Here is a 23,725-nt window from a genome sequence, read left to right on the forward strand (position 1 = left end):
TAATCCCGCCCAACCTTTTTGGACACGAAGGGCAATTTAGCAAGGCCAATCCACCTAACCTGCACATTTTTGGACAGTGGGAGGAAACCGGAGCACCCGGAGGAAACCCACGCAGACATGGGGAGAACATGCAGACTCCGCACAGACAGCGACCCACGCCGGGAATCGAACCTGGGACCCTGGAGCTGTGAAGCAACTGTGATAACCACTGTGCTACCGTGCTGCCTCAGTACAATTGGGGAGTGGGGGGACGGGGGGACGGACGACGACATACAACTTTCTGCGAAGTTTTGTGCAGCCAGAAAAATCAGATTAAAAGAAAACTATGATGCAGGCGGCACAGTCGTTAGCACTGCTGCCTCTCAAGTGCATGGACCCGGGTTCTATTCTGACCTTGGGTGACTGTGTCGAGTTTACACGCGTTCTCCCAGAGTCTGCCTGGGTTTTCTTTGGGTGTTCCGGTTTCCTCCCACAGTCCAAACATGTGCATGGATTGGCCATATTATATTGCCCCTTTGTCCAAAAGGTTAGGTGGAGTTACGGGGTTAGGGTGGGAGTGTGGGCCTGCGTAGTGTGCTCGTTTGGAGGCTCATTGCAACCTTGATATGCTGAATGGCCTCCTTCTGCACTGTAGTAATGAATGGACATGAGTCTTTAAGTCAAGCAGCAAAGAGGAGTGAGGAATTTAGAAGATACAGGAGAGAACACTCTGCGAGTCTCTGCTCGTTTTAACAGGAGGCTTCGGACCTGTTGGGACCAGAGAGAGAGAGAGTTGGGGTGGGACTCGGTTTGATTGATTGGCTAGTGGCCAATGAACTGGCCAAAAGACCATGCTCAAGGGCAGAACGGTGATGCAGTGGTTAGCTCTACTGCCTCACGGCACCGAGGTCCCAGGTTCAATCCCGGTCTGGGTCACTGTCTGTGTGGAGTTTGCACATTCTCCGCATGACTGTGGGTTTTGCCCCCACAACCCAAAGATGTGCAGGGTAGGTGGATTGGCCACGTTAAATTGCCCCTTAATTAGAAAATATTAATTGGGTATTCTAAATTTATGTTAAAAAAGGCAATGCTCTGCTTGATAACAGGTGGTGATTGGATCCTATCGCAGTGTAATGATTTGCAGAGCCCTAAGGAGCTCAGTTTGACTCCTGGAAGCACAGGGACAAGGACCTACTCTCACTCCTCCATATTTTCTATAGAAATGTTGTGAGTGCTGTAAGCCGCAGAGAACCCAAATGAATGAATCCACAGGGAAATCATTACAGGCTACAAACAAAGACCAGGATCTGCTCTCTCTCTCTCTACAGGAAGTCTGTGAGTGCTGTATTTCTGATGCTGCATAGAACCTGAATGAATGAATCCACAGGGAAACCATTACAGGCTACAAACTAATACCAGGATCTGCTCTCTCTCTCCAGAAAGACTGTGAGTGCTGTATTTCTGAAACTAGAGAGACCTCCAAGGGGTGGACAAATTGATCTGCTCTGTTATCTGGGAGGAGGAGGTGGGGGGGGGGGGGAGGGAGAAAGGTGGCCAGGATTAGGAGGGTGGTCCTGCAGAGAGGGCGACAGGCAGGTGGTGGGGAAGGGTGGGGAGGGGGGGGGTGTGGTCTCGGCTTCCCAAATCTACTGCACTATTATTGGGTGGCAAATGTGGAGAAGGTGCGGGGTTGGAGCAAGGAGGAGAGGCCGGAAGGGTTAAGATGGAGGAGAGCTCGTGTAAGGAGTCGGGGTTGCGGGGCTGGCAATCGCACCTCTCCCAATGACTTTTGGAAGGTACTCAGTGAGTCCGGTGGTGGTGGCCACTTCGAAGATCTGGAGGCAGTTTAGGCAAAATTTTAAGCTGGGGGCCGGGTCAGGGGAGATACCGATTAGGGTGAATCATGGGTTTGAGCCAGGTAGGATGGATGCGATATTTTAGAGATGAGATGTGAGGGGGATTCAAGGATATGAAGGATTTGTATCCTAGGTTGCGGGGGGGGGGGGGGGGGGGGGAGGTCGATTTGTGATCTGGAGGAGTTGGGTTAGAAGTATGGAGTGGCGCGCAAGGGGAAGGGTTTAGGTACCTGCAGGTTTGAGATTTCACATGGAAGTTTTCCCAACCTTCCCGATTGCGACTGCCTCCTTATTACTGGAGTAGCTGCTGTCAGCGGGAGAGCTGGAGAGGGGAGTTGTTTTGGCGATCTATGGGGAGATCCTGTAGGAGGACAGGGCGTCTATGGAGGGGATTAAGGCAAAGTGGGAGGAGGAGCTGGGGAAGGGAATGGAAGAGGGATTGTGGTGTGAGGTGCTGCGGAGGGTAAATGCAGACCTCGGGCGAAATTCTCCCGAAACGGCGCAATGTCCGCCGACTGGCTCCCAAAACGGCGCCAATCAGACGGGCATCGCGCCACCCCAAAGGTGCAGAATGCTCCGCATCTTTGGGGGCCGAGCCCCAACATTGAGGGGCTAGGCTGACGGCGGAGGAATTTCCACCCCGCCAGCTGGCGGAAACGGCATTTGTTGCCCCGCCAGCTGGCGCGGAAATGACTTCCCCGGGCGGCACATGCGCGGGAGTGTCAGCGGCCGCTGACAGTTTCCCACGCATGCGCAGTGGAGGGAGTCTCTTCCGCCTCCGCCATGGTGGAGACCGTGGCGGAGGCGGAAGGGGAAGAGTGCCCCCACGGCACAGGCCCGCCCGCGGATCGGTGGGCCCCGATCGCGGGCCAGGCCACCGTGGGGGCACCCCCCCGGGGCCAGATTGCCCCGCGCCCCCCCCAGGACCCCGGAGCCCGCCCACGCCGCCTTGTCCCGCCATTCAAAAGGTGGTTTAATCCACGCCGGCGGGACAGGCAATTTATCGGCGGGACTTCGGCCCATCCGGGCCGGAGAATCGAGCGGGGGGGCCCGCCAACCGGCGCGGCCAGATTCCCGTCCCCGCCGAATATCCGGTACCGGAGACTTCGGCAACCGGCGGGGGCGGGATTCACGGCAGCCCCCGGCGATTCTCCAACCCGGCGGGGGGTCGGAGAATGACGCCCCTCGTGTGTGAAGCTGGGGCTGATACAGTTTAAAGTCGTACATAGGGTGCACCTCACAAAGTCAAAGATGAGCCGACTGTTCGAGGGGATGGAAGATGTCTGTGAGCTATGTGGGAGGGGCCCCGCAAACCACATTCATATGTTTTGGCCCTGCCCGAAGCTGGAAAGGCTTTGGACGACGGTATTTAGCACAATCTCTGGGGTCTTGCATATGGCTGTTCCCCTAGAAGCCATATTCGGGGTGTCGGACCGGTCCAAGTTGCAGGCAGGAGTGGGTGCGGATGTTTTAGCTTTCGCCTCACATATCGCCCGTAGGCGGGTCCTGTTGGCGCGGAGGTCAGTCTCTTCACTCTGTGCCTCGGTGTGGAAGGGGGAGTTTTTGACCCTGGAGAAGGTGAAGTTTGAGCTGAGGGGGTCGAAGGAGGGGTTCTACAATTCATGGGGTTTGTTTATTATGCACTTTCTGGAGTTGGTTGCCCTTGACTGTTGGGGGGGGTCATTTAAAAAAAATATATATATTGTTGGGGTTATTTTTGTTTCTCTTTTGTATGGTGAAAATGATGAAAATATGGCAAATAACCATATTTTAAAACAAATCCTCAAACTGAAAGCAAAGTTTGAAGAGGAGCAAGGTGCTAAAAAACCACCTGAAACACATAGGCCGGGATTCTCCCCTATCCGGCGGGGCGGGCCGTATCGGCGCCGAGGAGTGGCATGAACCACTCCGGCGTTGGGACGCCTGGAAGCTACGGAATCCTCCACACCTTCGGGGGCTAGGCTGGCACCGGCGGGGTTGATGCCGCACCAACTGGCACCGAAGGACCTCCGCCGGCCGGCGCGAGTTGGCACATGCGCGGGAACGCCAGCGTGTTCTGGCATGATCCAAGACCATGCGCAGGGGGTTTCTTCTCCGTGCTGGCCATGGCGGGCCGTTACAGCGGCTGACGCGGAGGGAAAGAGTGCCCCGCAGGCCCGCCCGCGGATCTGTGAGCCCTGATTGCGGGCCAGGTCACTGTGGGGGACCTCCCGGGGCCAGATCCCCCCTCCCCGGAGGACTCCGCAGGCCGACCGCAGAGCCAGGTCTCGCTGGTAGGATTTACACCGGCGGAACTGTCCGAAAACGGGCAGCCATTCAGCCCATCAAGGAGCGGAGGATCGCCAGCGGGGCCACTACCAATGGCCCCCGATCGACGCAACGCAATTCCCGCCCCCGCCAACAGGTCTGAATGCCTTAGCTTCATCCGGCAAACACTGAATCCACAAGTAAGTTCTTTTGCTCTCACAGTAGAATAGTTTTAAAAAGGTTAATCGTATTTAAAGCGGTGTAGACTTGTCAGAGGGCAAGGGGGAAGCTGAAACAAACCATTTGAATTGCTTTTTGAAGACGTCCAGCCAGAGTCTGCAGAGGTTCTAACAGGAGCCAAATGTATTGTGGAAAGCAAGTATTACTCTGTGCCATTGGGATAGAGGGTGGATTGAGAGCTGTATGTTTCTCCTTTCTTCTTGTTTAAGAGATAAGCGCTGGGTTAGCACAGTGGGCTAAACAGCTGGCTTGTAATGCAGAACAATGCCAGCAGCGCGGGTTCAATTCCCGTACCGGCCTCCCTGAACAGGTGCCGGAATGTGGCGACTCGGGGCTTTTCACAGTGACTTAATTGAAGCCTACTTATGACAATAAGCGATTATTATTATTATTAGAGGGTATTGTAGTTACTATATTTAGCAGTATTGTTTAAGGTGTAATTGTAAGCTATTTTGGGGTGTAAGGTTAAAGATTAATATAACATGTTAATAATAAAATTTTGTTTTAAAATATCAAATCCCTATTTTTTCATGCAATCTCTCCTGCAGCGAAGTATTCCTTCTGCACAGCTTTACAAAATAAACCAAAATATTGGAGTTTCGGTCCAGTATCATAGATATTAGGGCAGCACGGTAGCACAAGTGACTAGCAATGTGGCTTCACAGCTCCAGGGGCCCAGGTTCGATTCCCCGCTGGGTCACTGTCTATGCAGAGTCTGCACGTTCTCCCCATGTCTGCGTGGGTTTCCTCCGGGTGCTCCGGTTTCTTCCCACAGTCCAAAGACCTGCAGGTTAGGTGGATTGGCCATGATAAATTGCCCTTAGTGTCCAAAAAAAAAGTTAGGAGGGGTTATTGGGTTACGGGGATAGGGTGGAAGTGAGGGCTTAAGTGGGTCGGTGCAGACGCGATGGGCCGAATGGCCTCCTTCTGCACTGTATGTTCTATGTTCTATTGTTGGGGTCTGGTCTGGGATCGTGGTAAAAGAGACATTGTTGAGAGGAAACAGCAGTCAGGTTTTGTGACGTCAGGGCCAAACACTGTATTTTTCAGAAAGGTCAGGAAGTATTGGAAAGGAACTATACAACCAGTGAGAAGTGGATAGCTGCCATCATCTTAGCACAGACAGGACCGGTCTCCTACACTGTTCAAATCGGATGATGTTTGTGTGGAGGAGACACAATGATCAACCTTTAGCAACTAGAACTAGTTTGTTCGATAGAGTCAACCTCCCAACACTGCGTCAACTCCAGTTGAGACAACTATGGATGATGTCCAAACTAAAACAAAACAGAGGGTTACAATCGATATGACAAAGCAGATGCCTGAGGTTCATCAACAACCACATAGAAATCGACGTCCTCCGAAACATCTAACCTATTGACTTGTGTTTATTAAACTGTTCATGTTATATATTTTGATTATTAATGTTACATTGTGTTTCATTGAGGTGCCTCAAGTGTAAAGGGGAAGGAAAATGTTGTGTATTCATGTTTGTTCCTAGATGGAACAAGATCACTTTCAGAATTCGATCACGTGACGTATTGATAACGTCATTGGCCGTTTCTGCGGGCAAACAGATTTCTACTCTAACAGCCTATTGAGAAACACCTTTCCAATAAAACTCTTGTTTGTTTGTACCTTTGTGGCCTGAAAACCTATGCTTTAAAAGTACCACAAGCCACTTTTCAACAGTCAACTCATTCCCATGGCAAAAGTTGACTAACATTTACTGCAACATCAAATTTATCAAGACATAAAATTAACATAAACCAAATGAAAGAAAATAGCAGGTTTGGTCAACAAAGACTAGCATGTGCTTTGAACCACATAACTTGTGAGCTGGTAAAAGCATTTTGTGATTATATCCAGTTTCAAGCAGCTTTTGGCTACAACACTGTTAACTGGTAAACTCCAAATGCCACCTTTCTCTGAAATTGATCTCAAGCCATTCACCAAACAGGAGTAAAACTGGACTGAATGGCTAAACAGGACCCATTGTGAAAAATGAGCACCACATTTACAAGTTTGATTTGATTTGATTTATTGTCACATGCATCGAAGTACAGTGAAGTACAGTCTTTAACAGGCCAGGCAGAAAAGCAAATAGAATTAATTAAGTTTTGGAAGGTTGCAGTTCGATACTCAATACCAAGCAATTCTACCACATTGGTAAGATGTGTGTTCTTTACCACTATTTAAATAACAGTGATAACCTCCGTTCCAGTTTTAATATCATCAATCCACTGCTTTCCCAGGCAGCATCTCATCTTCTGATTAGGCACAATACTGCCCTCAGAACTCAACACTGAATTCAACAACTTCATACTGTTACCTCTTTTCCTCCACCTTAACCCTTCCCTTTAAAAAAAACATCCCACATATTTTTTGCTTCCATGCAAACTATAACCCATGCCGAACACCATAACCCTTAATCCCTTTATTCTTCAAAAAACTGTCTATCTTTATCTTAAAAACATTTAATGAAGGAGCCTCTACTGCTTCACTGGGCAAAGAATTCCATAGATTCACAACCCTTTGGGTGAAGAAGTTCCTCCTAAACTCAGTCCTAAATCTACTTCCTCTTATTTTGAGGCTATGGCCCCTAGTTCTGCTTTCACCCGCCAGTGGAAACAACCTGCCCGCATCTATCCTATCTATTCCCTTCATAATCTTATATGTTTCTATAAGATCCCCCCTCATCCTTCTAAATTCCAACGAGTACAGTCCCAGTCTACTCAACCTCTCCTCGTAATCCAACCCCTTCAGCTCTGGGATTAACCTAGTGAATCTCTTCTGCACACCCTCCAGTGCCAGTACGTCCTTTCTCAAGTAAGGAGACCAAAACTGAACACAATACTCCAGGTGTGGCCTCACTAACACCTTATACAATTGCAGCATAACCTCCCTAGTCTTAAACTCCATCGCTCTAGCAATGAAGGACAAAATTCCATTTGCCTTCTTAATCACCTGTTGCACCTGTAAACCAACTTTTTACGAATCATGCACTAACATACGCAGGTCTCTCTGCACAGCAGCATGTTTTAATATTTTATCATTTAAATAATAATCCCTTTTGCTGTTATTCCTACCAAAATGGATAACCTCACATTTGTCAACATTGTATTCCATCTGCCAGACCCTAGCCCATTCACTTAGCCTATCCAAATCCATCTGCAGACTTCCAGTATCCTCTGCACTTTTTGCTTTACCACTCATCTTAGTGTCGTCTGCAAACTTGGACACACTGCCCTTGGTCCCCAACTCCAAATCATCATCCAGGTAAATTGTGAACAATTGTGGGCCCAACACTGATCCCTGAGGGACACCACTAGCTACTGATTGCCAACCAAAGAAACACCCATTAATCCCCACTCTTTGCTTTCTATTATTTAACCAATCCTCTATCCATGTTACTACTTTCCCCTTAATGCCATGCATCTTTATCTTATGCAGCAACCTTTTGTGTGGCACCTTGTCAAAGGCTTTCTGGAAATCCAGATATACCACATCCATTGGCTCCCCGTTATCTACGACACTGGTAATGTCCTCAAAAAATTCCACTAAATTAGTTAGGCACAAACTGCCCTTTATGAACCCATGCTGCGTCTGCCAATGGAACAATTTCCATCCAGATGCCTCGCTATTTCTTCCTTGATGATAGATTCCAGCATCTTCCCTACTACCGAAGTTAAGCTCACTGGCCTATAATTACCCGCTTTCTGCCTACCTCCTTTTTTAAACAGTGGTGTCACGTTTGCTAATTTCCAATCCGCCGGGACCACCCCAGAGTCTAGTGAATTTTGGGAAATTATCACTAGTGCATTTGCAATTTCCCTAGCCATCTCTTTTAGCACTCTGGGATGCATTCCATCAAGGCCAGGAGACTTGTCTACCTTTAGCCCCATTAGCTTGCCCATCGCTACCTCCTTAGTGATAACAATCCTTTCAAGGTCCTCACCTGTCATAGCCTCATTTCCATCAGTCACTGGCATGTTATTTGTGTCTTCCACTGTGAAGACCGACCCAAAAAACCTGTTGAGTTCCTCAGCCATTTCCTCATCTCCCATTATTAAATCTCCCTTCTCATCCTCTAAAGGACCAATATTTACCTTAGCCACTCTTTTTTGTTTTATATATTTGTAGAAACTTTTACAATCTGTTTTTATATTCTGGGCAAGTTTACTCTCATAATCTATCTTACTCTTCTTTATAGCTCTTTTAGTACTTTCTGTTGCCCCCTAAAGATTTCCCAGTCCTCTAGTCTCCCACTAAGCTTTGCTACTTTGTATGCTTTTTCCTTCAATTTGATACTCTCCCTTATTTCCTTAGATATCCACGGTTGATTTTCCCTCCTTCCACTGTCCTTCCTTTTTGTTGGTATAAACCTTTGCTGAGCACTGTGAAAAATCGCTTGGAAGGTTCTCCACTGTTCCTCAACTGTTTCACCATAAAGTCTTTGCTCCCAGTCTACCTTAGCTAGTTCTTCTCTCATCCCATTGTAATCTCCTTTGTTTAAGCACAAAACACTAATGTTTGATTTTACCTTCTCACCCTCCATCTGTATTTTAAATTCCACCATATTGTGATCGCTCCTTCCGAGAGGATCCCTAACTATGAGATCCTGAATCAATCCTGTCTCATTACACAGGACCAGATCTAGGACCGCTCGTTCCCTCGTAGGTTCCATTACATACTGTTCTAGGAAATTATCGCGGATACATTATATAAACTCCTCCTCAAGGCTGCCTTGACCGACCTGGTTAAACCAATCGACATGTAGATTAAAATCCCCCATGATAACTGCTGCACCATTTCTACATGTATCAGTTATTTCTTTGTTTCTTGCCTGCCCCACCATTATGTTTGGTAGCCTATAGACTACTCCTATCAGTGACTTTTTCGCCTTACTATTCCTGATTTCCACCCAAATGGATTCAACCTTATCCTCCATAGCACCGATGAGATCCCTTACTATTGCCCGGATGTCATCCTTAATTAACAGAGCTACACCACCTCCCTTACCATCCACTCTGTCCTTCCGAATAGTTTGATACCCTCGGATATTTAACTCCCAGTCGTGACCATCCTTTAACCATGTTTCAGTAATGGCCACTAAATCATAGTCATTCACGATGATTTGCGCCATCAGCTAATTTACCTTATTCCGAATACTACGGGCAATCAGGTGAAGTACACTTATGTTGGTTTTTTTTACCTCTGTTCTGAATCTTAACACCGCGTCGCTTACCATTAATGTTTTTACTTCCAGTTTTATTCCTTTTAGTATTCCTGGTTCTATTCACTGAGCTCCCCTCAGTCACTGTACCTTGTACTGTCGCCCTTTTTGATTTTTGACTATTGCTTCTCTGCCTTACACTTTCCCCCTTACTGCCTTTTGTTTCTGTCCCCGTTTTACTACCTTCCAACTTCCTGCATCGGTTCCCATCCCCCTGCCACATTAGTTTAAACTCTCTCCAATAGCTCTAGCAAACCCCCTCACTAGGACATCGGTTCCAGTTCTGCACAGGTGCAGACCGTCCGGTTTGTACTGGTCCCACCTCCCCCAGAACCGGTTCCAATGCCCCAGGAATTTGAATCCCTCCCTCTTGCACCATCTCTCGAGCCACACATTCATTCTATCTATCCTGACATTCCTACTCTGACTAGCTCGTGGCAATCCTGAGATTACTACCTTTGAGGTCCTACTTTTTAGTTTAACTCCTAACTCAACAAAGAACAAACAAAGAAACGTACAGCACAGGAACAGGCCCTTCGGCTCTCCAAGCCCGTGCCGACCATACTGCCCGACTAAACTACAATCTTCTACACTTCCTGGGTCCGTATCCTTCTATTCCCATCCTATTCATATATTTGTCAAGATGCCCCTTAAATGTCCCCATCGTCCCTGCTTCCACTACCTCCTCCGGTAGCGAGTTCCAGGTACCCACTACCCTCTGCGTAAAAAACTTGCCTCGTACATCTACTCTAAACCTTGCCCCTCTCACCTTAAACCTATGCCCCCTAGTAATTGACCCCTCTACCCTGGGGAAAAACCTCTGACTATCCACTCTGTCTATGCCCCTCATAATTTTGTATACCTCTATCAGGTCGCCCCTCAACCTCCTTCGTTCCAGTGAGAACAAACCGAGTTTATTCAACCGCTCCTCATAGCTTATGCCCTCCATACCAGGCAACATTCTGGTAAATCTCTTCTGCACCCTCTCTAAAGCCTCCACATCCTTCTGGTAGTGTGGCGACCAGAATTGAACACTATACTCCAAGTGTGGCCTAACTAAGGTTCTATACAGCTGCAACATGACTTGCCAATTCTTATACTCAATGCCCCGGCCAATGAAGGCAAGCATGCCGTATGCCTTCTTGACTACCTTCTCCACCTATGTTGCCCCTTTCAATGACCTGTGGATCTGTACTCCTAGATCTCTTTGACTTTCAATACTCTTGAGGGTTCTACCATTCACTGTATATTCCCTACCTGCATTAGACCTTCCAAAATGCATTACCTCACATTTGTCCGGATTAAACTCCATCTGCCATCTCTCCGCCCAAGTCTCCAGACAATCTAAATCCTGCTGTATCCTCAGACAGTCCTCATCGCTATCCGCAATTCCACCAACCTTTGTGTCGTCTGCAAACTTACTAATCAGACCAGTTACATTTTCCTCCAAATCATTTATATATACTACAAAGAGCAAAGGTCCCAGCACTGATCCCTGTGGAACACCACTGGTCACAGCCCTCCAATTAGAAAAGCATCCCTCCATTGCTACCCTCTGCCTTTTATGGCCTAGCCAGTTCTGTATCCACCTTGCCAGTTCACCCCTGATCCCGTGTGACTTCACCTTTTGTACTAGTCTACCATGAGGGACCTTGTCAAAGGCCTTACTGAAGTCCATATAGACAACATCTACTGCCCTACCTGCATCAATCATCTTAGTGACCTCCTCGAAAAACTCTATCAAGTTAGTGAGACACGACCTCCCCTTCACAAAACCGTGCTGCCTCTCACTAATACGTCCATTTGCTTCCAAATGGGAGTAGATCCTGTCTCTAAGAATTCTCTCCAGTAATTTCCCTACCACTGACGTAAGGCTCACCGGCCTGTAGTTCCCGGGATTATCCTTGCTACCCTTCTTAAAGAGAGGAACAACATTGGCTATTCTCCAGTCCTCCGGGACATCCCCTGAAGACAGCGAGGATCCAAAGATTTCTGTCAAGGCCTCAGCAATTTCCTCTCCAGCCTCCTTCAGTATTCTGGGGTAGATCCCATCAGGCCCTGGGGACTTAGCTACCTTAATATTTTTTAAGACACCCAACACCTCGTCTTTTTGGATCACAATGTGACCCAGGCTATCTACACCCCCTTCTCCAGACTCAACATCTACCAATTCCTTCTCTTTGGTGAATACTGATGTAAAGTATTCATTTAGTACCTCGCCCATTTCCTCTGGCTCCACACATAGATTCACTTGCCTATCCTTCAGTGGGCCAACCCTTTCCCTGGCTACCCTCTTGCTTTTTATGTACGTGTAAAAAGCCTTGGGATTTTCCTTAACCCTATTTGCTAATGACTTTTCGTGACCCCTTCTAGCCCTCCTGACTCCTTGCTTAAGTTCCTTCCTACTTTCCTTATATGCCACACAGGCTTCGTCTGTTCCCAGCCTTTTAGCCCTGACAAATGCCTCCTTTTTCTTTTTGACGAGGCCTACAATATCACTCGTCATCCAAGGTTCCCGAAAATTGCCGTATTTATCTTTCTTCCTCACAGGAACATGCCGGTCCTGTATTCCTTTCAACTGACACTTGAAAGCCTCCCACATGTCAGATGTTGATTTGCCCTCAAACATCCGCCCCCAATTATGTTCTTCAGCTCCCGCCTAATATTGTTATAATTAGCCTTCCCCCAATTTAGCACATTCATCCTCGGACCACTCTTATCCTTGTCCACCAGTACTTTAAAACTTACTGAATTGTGGTCACTGTTACCGAAATGCTCCCCTACTGAAACATCTACCACCTGGCCGGGCTCATTCCCCAATACCAGGTCCAGTACCGCCCCTTCCCTAGTTGGACTGTTTACATATTGTTTTAAGAAGCCCTCCTGGATGCTCCTTACAAACTCCGCCCCGTCTAAGCCCCTGGCACTAAGTGAGTCCCAGTCAATATTGGGGAAGTTGAAGTCTCCCATCACCACAACCCTGTTGTTTTTACTCTTTTCCAAAATCTGTCTACCTATCTGCTCCTCTATCTCCCGCTGGCTGTTGGGAGGCCTGTAGTATACCCCCAAAATTGTGACTGCACCCTTCTTATTCCTGATCTCTACCCATATAGCCTCACTGCCCTCTGAGGTGTCCTCTCGCAGTATAGCTGTGATATTCTCCCGAACAAGTAGCGCAACTCCACCTCCCCTTTTACATCCCCCTCTATCCCGCCTGAAACATCTAAATCCTGGAACGTTTAGCTGCCAATCCTGCCCTTCCCTCAACCAGGTCTCTGTAATGGCAACAACATCATAGTTCCAAGTAGTAATCCAAGCTCTAAGTTCACCTGCCTTACCCGTAATGCTCCTTGCATTAAAACATATGCACTTCAGGCCACCAGACCCACTGTGTTCAGCAACTTCTCCCCGTCTGCTCTGCCTCAGAGCCACACTGTCCCTATTCCCTAGTTCTCCCTCAATGCTCTCACCTTCTGACCTATTGCTCCCGTGCCCACCCCCCTGCCATACTAGTTTAAACCCTCCCGTGTGACACTAGCAAACCTCGCGGCCAGGATATTTATGCCTCTCCGGTTTAAATGCAACCCGTCCTTCTTATACAGGTCACACCTGCCCCGGAAGAGCTCCCAGTGGTCCAGATAATGGACCTGAATTCAGCTTGTAGGACCGTGTCCCGTTTTATCCCTATATCATTGGTGCCTATGTGCACCAGGACAGCTGGCTGTTCACCCTCCCCCCCCCCCCCCCCCCCCAAGAATGTCCTGCAGCAGCTCCGAGACATCCTTGACCCTTGCACCAGGGAGGCAACATACCATCCTGGAGTCTTGATTGTGTCCGCAGAACCGCCTGTCTATTCCCCTTATGATTGAGTCCCCTATCACTATAGCCCTGCCATTCTTCTTCCTGCCCTTCTGCGCAGCAGAGCCAGCCACGGTGCCATAAACCTGGCTGCTGCTGCCTTCCCCTGGTGAGCCAACTCCCTCAACAGTATCCAAAGCGATATATCTGTTTTGCAGGGAAATGACCGCAGGAGACACCTGCACTGCCTTCCTACTCTTGCTCTGTCTTTTGGTCACCCATTTTCTATCTCCCTCAGTACCTTTCACCTGCGGTGTGACCAACTCGCTAAACGTGCTATCCACGACGTCCTCAGCATCGCGGATGCTCCAAAGTGAGTCCATCCGCAGCTCCAGAGCCGTCAAGCGGTCTAACAGGAGCTGCAACTGGACACACTTCTTGCACGTGAAGGAGCCAGGGACAGTGGACATGTCCCTGAGCTCCCACATCGCACACGAGGAGCATGACACGGGTCTGAGATCTCCTGCCATGTCTTAAACCTTCGGATAACTTCAACAACTACAATTTTCCCAAAACAAAAAAAAAAACAACGAAGAAAAATTAAATAAATATACCAATGAAAAGAAAAAGGAAACAGAAAAACTACTTACCCGTCACTTACCAGGGATAAAAAGCACTTCCTCCCCACCCAGCTTTGAATTCCCACCTAGATTCAAATTCCCAAACTCACTCTGCTGTCTCACTCTGGCTGTGTCTTCTCTGGCTCACTGGGAGAACTCACTGGGAGTGAGTTTACAAGTTGCTCTTTTTAAATTGGCCTGAGTTGTTTCTGATTTGCTATGACCTATTTGACACTATGGCAGAAAGTCAAAACGATCTTCGAGTCCTGTTTGAAAGCTGTACTTTCTATCCGGACAGGTTGTTTCCAACAGTACAGAACCCAGTTTTAGGGGCTACAATACTGGCACAATCATAGACTTACACACCCACCCAGTGCAGTAAAACGAATTGTGCTCTTTAATAATAGTAGTGATCGGTATAGCTGTATGTAAGGGGTTAACATCTGTAAGTAAGTGCGAATTTGAAGACTGAACATCAATCATCAGACCATTCTAGACATAAGCAAATGAGTATCAAGATATTACAATGACATAATATAACATGGTACCAGGTCTTGCCTTCGAAAATACTAACTGGATAGATTAGGAAAATCAGGAAAAAAAAAATTAGTAGCAGCTATTCAACTGGGGAAGCTTTGCAGCAATCGGATCCTTTGCAGAAAACCACCTTGATGGGCCATGCACAAGCTCCACGTCTAATTAGGACAACCGGTAGTCTAAATTCGAATTGGAAATTGTTCAAGCAACAATTTCAAATCTACATAGAATCTACTGATTTAATTTTCACTACTGATGCTAGGAAAATTGCATTGCTTCTATTACTGGCAGGACAGCATGCAATTAAAATATATAATTCATATCTATACTCTGAAGGTCAGGACAAAAGCAAATTCGACGTAAATTTGATGACCACTGCAAAATTCAAATGAATGAAATTTTTGGAAAATTCATATTCAACAAAATATTGCAGAAAACTGGGGAATCATTTACAAGCTTTGTCACCGATTTAAAATTACTAGCACAATCTTGTAACTATGCAGCATTGTATGACTCGCTAATCCGTGATAAAATTGTGTACGGCATAAATGCTGAAAATTTAAGAGAGACTATTAAGACAACAAAATCTTGTGTTACAATCAGCCATAGAAAAATGTTTAGCACATGAACAAAGTAAAATCCAATACAATGAATATTATACCCGTGAAAAAGGCGCGAAAATCCACCACGAGGCTGAGTGTGTAAAAATGGTGTCGCAATCGATGGACAAGCACGTTTCGGATGGCAGCCATCTTGCGTGCGTGCACTCGAACCCTGCACATGTGCACTTCGTCAGAAAATGCGAGACGGAAGAAAACCGGTCTGCGCATGCGCGGAAGTGTCTCGTGCGTCAGAAAGACGATGTCATGACGTGTTACCGATGTGGAACCGCCCATTTAAAAAGGAAATATCCAGCTTATGGTAAGCAATGTTCAAAGTGTGGAAGACTGAATCATTATGCATCACAATGTAGATCTTCATTCCAATTTCAAACTCCTAAACATAAATACAGGAACATTAACGTTCGGAGTGTGGATTCAGTGGAGAAAAAAACATCAGATGATGACAATTTTTCACTCGAAAATTCATCTTTCGGGGAAATCATAGAAAGAAGTGAGGAACGTAAATCAACGCCAAGCAATCTTCATCTAATCAACACTAACAATGAATGGAAATCTGTAGTTCGAGTTAACAATCATTCCATTATGTTTAAACTTGACACAGGAGCTTCAGCAAATCTACTGTCAAGATTGGATCTCAGTAAGATTCCAGGAGAATCTGAGATACTTCCAGCTGCATGTAGATTGAAGGACTACAACGGCAACCAGATCGCTTCAACAGGATCATGCCATTTGAAAGTCACCAACAAACAAATAAAGAAGACACCACGATTTGAGATCGTAACTCATGAAAAATCCTCATTGTTAGGCGCACAAGCATGCAAGGACTTGCAGCTTGTACAAAGAATATACACAGCAACTCAAGTTATACCAAGTGTGGATGAAGAAATCCAACAAATCTTACAACAGTACCCTGAAGTATTCAGAGGCATGGACACATTACTATTTCAGTATAAAATTTTACTTAGGAAAGGTGCCAAGCCAATTATTCATCTGCCTTGGAGAATTCCTGCTCCATTGCGAGAGACGTTAAAACCAGAACTTGACCGACTTCAATCCCAAGATCTTATATCGCGAGTCACAGAACCGACTGACTGGGTCAACTCATTGGTTTACGTTAAAAAAACATCAGGAGATCTTCGCATCTGCATTGATCCTAAAGATCTCAATAAGAATATACAAAGGGAACACTATCCCATACCAAAGCGCGAAGAAATCACAAGTTGAGATGGCGAATGCTTGCATCTTCGCAAAGTTAGACGCTTCACAGGGATTTGGCAAATGCAACTCGAAGACTCGAGCAGACTATCAGGTACTTTCAACGTGCCCTTTGGACGATTTTGCTTCAACCGTATGCCGTTTGGGATAATATCAGCATCTGAGATATTCCACAGGATCATGGAACAAATGACAGAATGAATTGAAGGTGTGAGGGTGTACGTTGACAACATCATTATTTGGTCCACAACCAACAGAAGAACACATCAAACGTTTTTTAAAAATATTGAAACGAATCAACAAATTTGGACCCAAACTGAATCAAGCAAAGTGCACATTTGCACAATCTTCATTAAAATTCCTGGGAATTCCAGGTGTCAGACCTGATGATACAATGATAGCAGCAATATAAGACATGAAAATTCCAGAAGACAAGAAAGCTGTTCTGAGGTTACTGGGTTTTGTCAATTTTCTTGGCAAATTTATTTCAAACCTGTCATCAAGAACCACTGCATTGAGAAATTTAATCAGAAAATCAACTACTTTTGAATGGACACAGTCATCAGAAGGAGTGGAGAAAGCTGTTCTGAGGTTTCTGGGTTTTGTCAATTTTCTTGGCAAATTTATTTCAAACCTGTCATCAAGAACCACTGCATTGAGAAATTTAATCAGAAAATCAACTAGTTTTGAATGGACACAGTCATCAGAAGGAGTGGTAAGATCTAAAAACACAACTTATGACTGCACCGATACTCGGTTTCTTCGATCCAAAAAGAGCAACTAAAATATCCACTGACGTAATTCAGGATGGAATAGGCACGAAGACTTCCAGTGGCGATCGCGAACGGAGCGGCCGCAGCAAAGACACTCCCGCACAGCCACAAAATCATGGCTTTTTTGGGGGGGTTTTCCCGGGGAATTTAAAAAAAAAAAAAATTCCTTAGGCCCCGCGAATTCGGCCCTGCCCAGGCGCCAAAGCTCCGATCCACGGAGCTGGAGAGGGAGAGGGAAAAAAAAGGAGAGACTGGTCCCAGTGAGCTGCATGTGGAGGAGGAGTGGGGATCGCTCAGAAACGGCCTGAAAGTCGGAGCACAGGGAGGATCACAAGGACAAAATAAGAATTTTTAAATTCAACCTTCCTTGTTCCTCTCAAAAAAAAAAATCCCTTTTTATTAAAAAAAATTGTTTTTAAAAGGAAGGCACAGACAGAAATATGCCTCCAAATAGTAAATTGAGGGGACGGCGAGATGTAAGAAGGAACAGCAGCGAAGGCAGACGACCCCACGGGGCGAGGCGGCGGTTCAGGCGAATCAGGAAGCGGAAAAGCTGGCGAGCCGAGCAGCTGAGCAGGAACAGGACGCGGCGACAATCCCGCCCCTCGTCCCCTCACCACCACAGGGGGAGAAATGGAGAAGTGTGCTGAAAACGGAAATAAACACCGTAAAGGAGGAGATAAAAACGGAGATAAACGCCATGAGGGAGGCACTCAGGACGGAGCTCCACACAATGATGAAGGAGATGCTGGCGGAGACAACAGAAAAATGCAGCGAACCATCAACGGCCTGGAAAGGAAGGTGGAGGTGCAGGACAAAACTATTCAGGAGTTGGAGAGGGCTGCCTCGGACCAGAGCGACAGGATGGTAACTCAGGAAACCGAGGAGAAAAGGCTGGTAACGACCCAGGGGAGCCTAAGAGGGAAAGTGGAGGACCAGGAAAATAGGTCCAGACGGCAGAATGTTAAAATAGTGGGTCTGCCAGAGGGGATGAAGAAACAGAGGCCCAATAGGCTACATCACCCAAATGCTGGGCAAACTAGTGGGAAGGGAGAAGTTTCCAAACCCCCCACAAATCGACAGGGCGCACAGGTCGCTCTGACCCAGGACCAAAGCCGGGGAGCAGTCCGGAGCGATTATCGTGAAGCTGCACAGGTTCCAAGACAGGGAAAAAATCCTAAAGTGGGCCCGGCAGACGAAAGCGATCACGTGGGAAGGGAAGACCATAAGGGTGTACCAGGACATTGGGGCGGACCTGGCCAAAAGAAGGGTTGAATTCAACAGGGCCAAATCAGCACTCTACAAAAGTAATGTGAAATTTGGGATGTTATTCCCGGCCAAACTCTGGGTAACATTTGAGGGGAAGGAGCTGTTTTTTTACAGCCACAACATGAAAGCGACGGGGATGGAAAAGAAAGGAAGAATCAGAACAAAGAGCAGCGGGCAGACCACAAACAGAGACAATAAGATCATGAACTGTACACACGTGTTTGGTGCACTGTGCGGGACTGTGCTGACTCATTCCCAGGCTCATTCCACCTCTCAATGCAATGGGGGGGAGCGGAGCATGGTGAATGAGGGTGGAAAAAGGCGGACAGGAGGGCGTTACTCAAATTCCATTGACTACGCCTATGGACTTCAAACATTCACTGTGGAGACAGATCACAGGCCGTTGGTTCATATCACTGAAAAGTATCTAAGCGACATGATACCTAGACTCCAGCATATAATGATGAAATTATGAAGGTATGATTTCAACTTAATTTAACACCTGGCAAAGAGCTAATAACTGCATAGAACATACAATGCAGAAGGAGGCCATTCGGCCCATCAAGTCTACACCAACCCACTTAAGCCCTCACTTCCACCCTATCCCCGTAACCTAATAACCCCTCCTAACCTTTTTGGCCACTAAGGGCAGTTTATCATGGCCAATCCACCTAACCTACACGTCTTTGGTCTGTGGGAGGAAACCGGAGCACCTGGAGGAAACCCACGCAGACACGGGGAGAACGTGCAGACTCCGCACAGACAGTGACCCAGTGGGGACTCGAACCCGGGATCCTGGTGCTGTGAAGCCACAGTGCTAACCACTTGTGCTACCGTGCTGCCCTCCAGACACGTCATCACGGTCCATTGCAACAGAGAGCACATCGATGGAATTTATAAGAGATATAGAAGCTCAGGCTCAACTATGCACAGAGAACCTTCCAGCATCAGATGAAAAACTGCAATTAATAAAGCAAGAAACAAAGAAGAACGCAACTCTCCACAGGGTAATACACCATCTACAGCATGGGTGGCCGAAGGGGCGTTGTCCTCAATACCGCAACATACAATCAGATTTAACAATAATTAATGGTCTAATGTTGAGACAAGAGCAAATTGTCATACCACAAAGTCTTCAATCCGACATTTCAGAGAAAATTCACGAGGGACAGCTCGGTATCGAAAAATGTAAAAGAGCAAGGCAGGCAGTCTACTGGCCGGGGATAAACAGGGAGATCACTGACATGATAATAACCTGTGAAACCTGTCAAAGACACCAACCTGTGCAATGCAAGAAGACACTTCTACAGCACGAACTGATCACATCTCCTTGGCCAAAAGTAGGGATCGACCTCTTCCACGCAACTGGCCAAGACTACGTTCTAATAATGGATTATTATTCTAACTACTAGAAGCTATGAAACTTCCAGACCTGACATCGAATTCAGCATTCAAAGCGTGTAAAGAAACATTCTCAAGACTTGGAATTCCGGAAGCAGTAATGCTGGACAATGGGACATGTTTTGCAAGTTTGAAATCGTCTGAATTCTCAAAGAGATATAACTTCAGGCATGTGGCATCCAGTCCTCATTATTCTCTATCCAATGGCAAGGTAGAGAAGGGTTCACATAATCAAACAGTTGATAAGTAAAGCAAATGACTCAATGTCAGATATCCATCTTGCTTTGTTGTCATACAGAGCTACTCCTCTATCTTCAGGACTCTCGCCAGCTCAAATATTATTCAACAGGGATCTCAGGACTACCTTACTAGCGATCAGACTGCCGAATCCAGATCATTTGCCTGTTCTGAGGAAAATGGAGAACAACATTCAAAACAAAGATTGTACTATTACCAACATACAGCTCAATTAGAACCACTGACAAAGGACGATCTTGTCAGAATCAAGAATCCTGAGGGAGGATGGTCTGCTCCAGCTACTATCATTAGGCAAGCAGCTCCAAGATCCTATATAGTCAACTCTGCAGAAGGCACGATTTTCCAACGCAACAGACGTGCTTTGCAGAAAATTAGGCTTCAACAACCTTAAACTTCAATGACTCACTGTTTCAAGAAAATTTACTGCATACCAGAAAATCAGATGACATGCATAAAACTGTCAAAGTTTCAGACTCACCACTTCGTCAGTTCAGAAGGTTAGCACGAAGGTGACGAGAACCTAACAGACTGAACTTATAACTATTATACTGTGTAAAGTCATTATTCAACTTATGATTGTACAGATATACATCTCATGATTTATACTTATTTGTTATACAATTTTCTCTACAGCGTAGAAAATGTGTTTAAAAAAAGGGGATGTAGTCATCTGTATATCTGCTGGTATGTGAAGGGTTAACATCTGTAAGTAAGTACTAGACAACCACTGGATGGCAGCACCAGATCTATGTATATAAGCAACACTCAGAGTAGATTCCCGTCTCTTCGTACAGGAGTGACTAGTGAACAAAGTGTTAGAGATTTGGCTTAGTGAGCATGTATAGATGAACATTATATACACTTAATCGAATTAAACTAATCTTCAGTTATAGTTGTAGAAGAGTGAACAAATTCATAGTTAATTTATAATTGTTAATCAATAAACAGCATTTGCTTAATTTGAAGACTGAGAGTTTTATTGAACATCAACCATCAGACCATTCTGGACGTAAGCAAATGAGTAACAAGATATTGCAATAACGTAATATAACAGGTCTCTGATTTATCACAAAATCATTGCAAAATATGGTCAATTGACACAACTACCGAACTTACTTTGAAAAGAGCTCCATTCTTGATTTTAGCCTGTACACTTCCATGTTCAGAAAGATGCCCACAAATAATCGCAAGCCTGAAAATAACAAAAAGCAAAATCATGCTATTGGAAAGCACAACATTATCAATATTATGATGGCCTGATAAAGAGAAGAATGAACAGGAAAGAAGAAAACTTAACTATAAGTGCACAAATTAATGCAAATACCTGACATAAATTTTCTATAGATTACCCACAGGTACTACATTAATATCGCTGGAAATCATCAGCAATAAATGAAAGTTTCCTTTTTTGAACAACGATAAATTCCATTCATATCAACCATCATTTGAGTTGGGAGTGTATTCAGCAATCCTTCTACTGTTGCAGTGAGAGTGTATTCAGCATGCCTTCTACTGATACAGTGAGAGTGTATTCAGCTCGACTTCTACTGTAGCAGTGAGAGTGTATTCAGCAATCCTTCTACTGTTGCAGTGAGAGTGTATTCAGCAATCCTTCTACTGTAGCAGTGAGAGTGTATTCAGCTCGACTTCTACTGTAGCAGTGAGAGTGTATTCAGCATCCCTTCTACTGTAGCAGTGAGAGTGTATTCAGTATCCCTTCTACTGTAACAGTGAGAGTGTATTCAGCATCCCTTCTACTGCAGCAGTAGGAGTGTATTCAGCAATCCTTCTACTGTAGCAGTGAGAGTGTATTCAGCATCCCTTCTACTGTAACAGTGAGAGTGTATTCAGCATCCCTTCTACTGCAGCAGTAGGAGTGTATTCAGCATCCCTTCTACGTAGCAGTGGGAGTGTATTCAGCATCCCTTCTTCAGTAACAGTGAGAGTGTATTCAGCTCGACTTCTACTGTAACAGTGAGAGTATATTCAGCAATCCTTCTACTGTAGCAGTGAGAGTGTATTCAGCATCCCTTCTACTGTAGCAGTGTGAGTGTATTCAGCATCCCTTCTACGTAGCAGTGGGAGTGTATTCAGCATCCCTTCAACTGTCGCTACGGGAAGACATTCAGCTCACTTTCTTCTGTCTCACGGGAGACTGCTGAGTAAAATAAGAGCCCATGGTATTCGAGGCAAGGTACTAACATGGATTGACGATTGGCTGTCAGGCAGAAGGCAAAGAGTTGGGATAAAAGGTTCTTTTTCGGAATGGCAACCGGTGACGAGTGGTGCCACAGCTGTTCTCTTTATATATTAACGATCTAGATGACGGGACTGGGGGCATTCTGGCTAAGTTTGTCAATGATACAAAGATAGGTGGAGGGGCAGGTAGTATTGAGGAGGTGGGGAGGCTGCAGAAAGATTTAGACAGTTTAGGAGAGTGGTCCAAGAAATGGCTGATGAAGTTCAACGTGGGCAAGTGCGAGGTCTTGCACTTTGGAAAAAAGAATAGAGGCATGGACTATTTTCTAAACGGTGACAAAATTCATAATGCTGAAGTGCAAAGGGACTTGGGAGTCCTAGTCCAGGATTCTCTAAAGGTAAACTTGCAGGTTGAGTCCGTAATTAAGAAAGCAAATGCAATGTTGTCATTTATTTCGAGAGGCTTGGAATATAAAAGCAGGGATGTACTTCTGAAGCTTTATGAAGCACTAGTTAGGCCCCATTTAGAATACTGTGAGCAATTTTGGGCCCCACACCTCAGGAAGGACATACTGGCACTGGAGCGGGTCCAGCGGAGATTCACACGGATGATCCCAGGAATGGTAGGCCTAACATACGATGAACTTCTGAGGATCCTGGGATTATATTCATTGGAGTTTAGGAGGTTGAGGGGAGATCTAATAGAAACTTACAAGATAATGAATGGCTTAGATAAGGTGGACGTAGGGAAGTTGTTTCCATTAGCAGGGGAGACTAGGACCCGGGGGCACAGCATTAGAATAAAAGTCACTTTAGAACAGAGATGAGGAGAAATTTCTTCAGCCAGAGAGTGGTGGGTCTGTGGAATTCATTGCCACAGAGGGTGGTGGAGGCCGGGATGTTGAGTGTCTTAAGACAGAAGTTGATAAATTCTTGATTTCTCGAGGAATTGAGGGCAATGGAGAGAGAGCGGGTAAATGGAGTTGAAATCAGCCATGATTGAATGGTGGAGTGGACTCGATGGGCCGAATGGCCTTACCTCCGCTCCTATGTCTTATGTCTGGATGCCCTTAGGGCCCACAACAGGTGGGAAAGGGTCCAGGTGAGTGGCGGGGTTCCGGACAACAGAGTCCTCACCCCCTGTGAGGAGCGGGCCCTGGAGCTGCAGGGTTGGCTGAGGAGAGAGCGGTTATTGATAGCGAGGTTGGCCTGCACCGCAGAGGTGAGAATCCACTGACCCTTCACCCAGATGATGTCTCAAATGAGTTGTTCATGTGAGACAAAATGATCCATACCTCTCTTTGACCACATGTCCATTCTCTCGCAGGATCTCCACCTGATGGGACCAGGCCATCAGAGGTCGCCCCCTACCCCCTGCCACCCAACGGAACACCTCTGAGACCACCATCGACGCATCTCAGCTATCACTCCCACCTTTCACCAGCACAGAGCCACACACCTCAGTGGGTGACAT

At 46.2% G+C, this 23,725-nt stretch overlaps 1 protein-coding gene across 1 annotated transcript in view; it reads right to left on the reverse strand.

The window, feature by feature from the left end:
- Nucleotides 1–23,725, reverse strand: part of rmdn2 (regulator of microtubule dynamics 2) — a 244,687-nt gene that overhangs the window by 59,451 nt on the left and 161,511 nt on the right. The window contains exon 5 of the mRNA XM_072500117.1: nucleotides 21,169–21,244. Coding sequence (XP_072356218.1) covers nucleotides 21,169–21,244 — 76 coding nt within the window. The remainder of the gene's footprint in view (nucleotides 1–21,168; nucleotides 21,245–23,725) is intronic.

The sequence above is a fragment of the Scyliorhinus torazame genome, chromosome 4, assembly GCF_047496885.1.
Source record: "Scyliorhinus torazame isolate Kashiwa2021f chromosome 4, sScyTor2.1, whole genome shotgun sequence".
Lineage (NCBI taxonomy): Eukaryota > Metazoa > Chordata > Chondrichthyes > Carcharhiniformes > Scyliorhinidae > Scyliorhinus > Scyliorhinus torazame.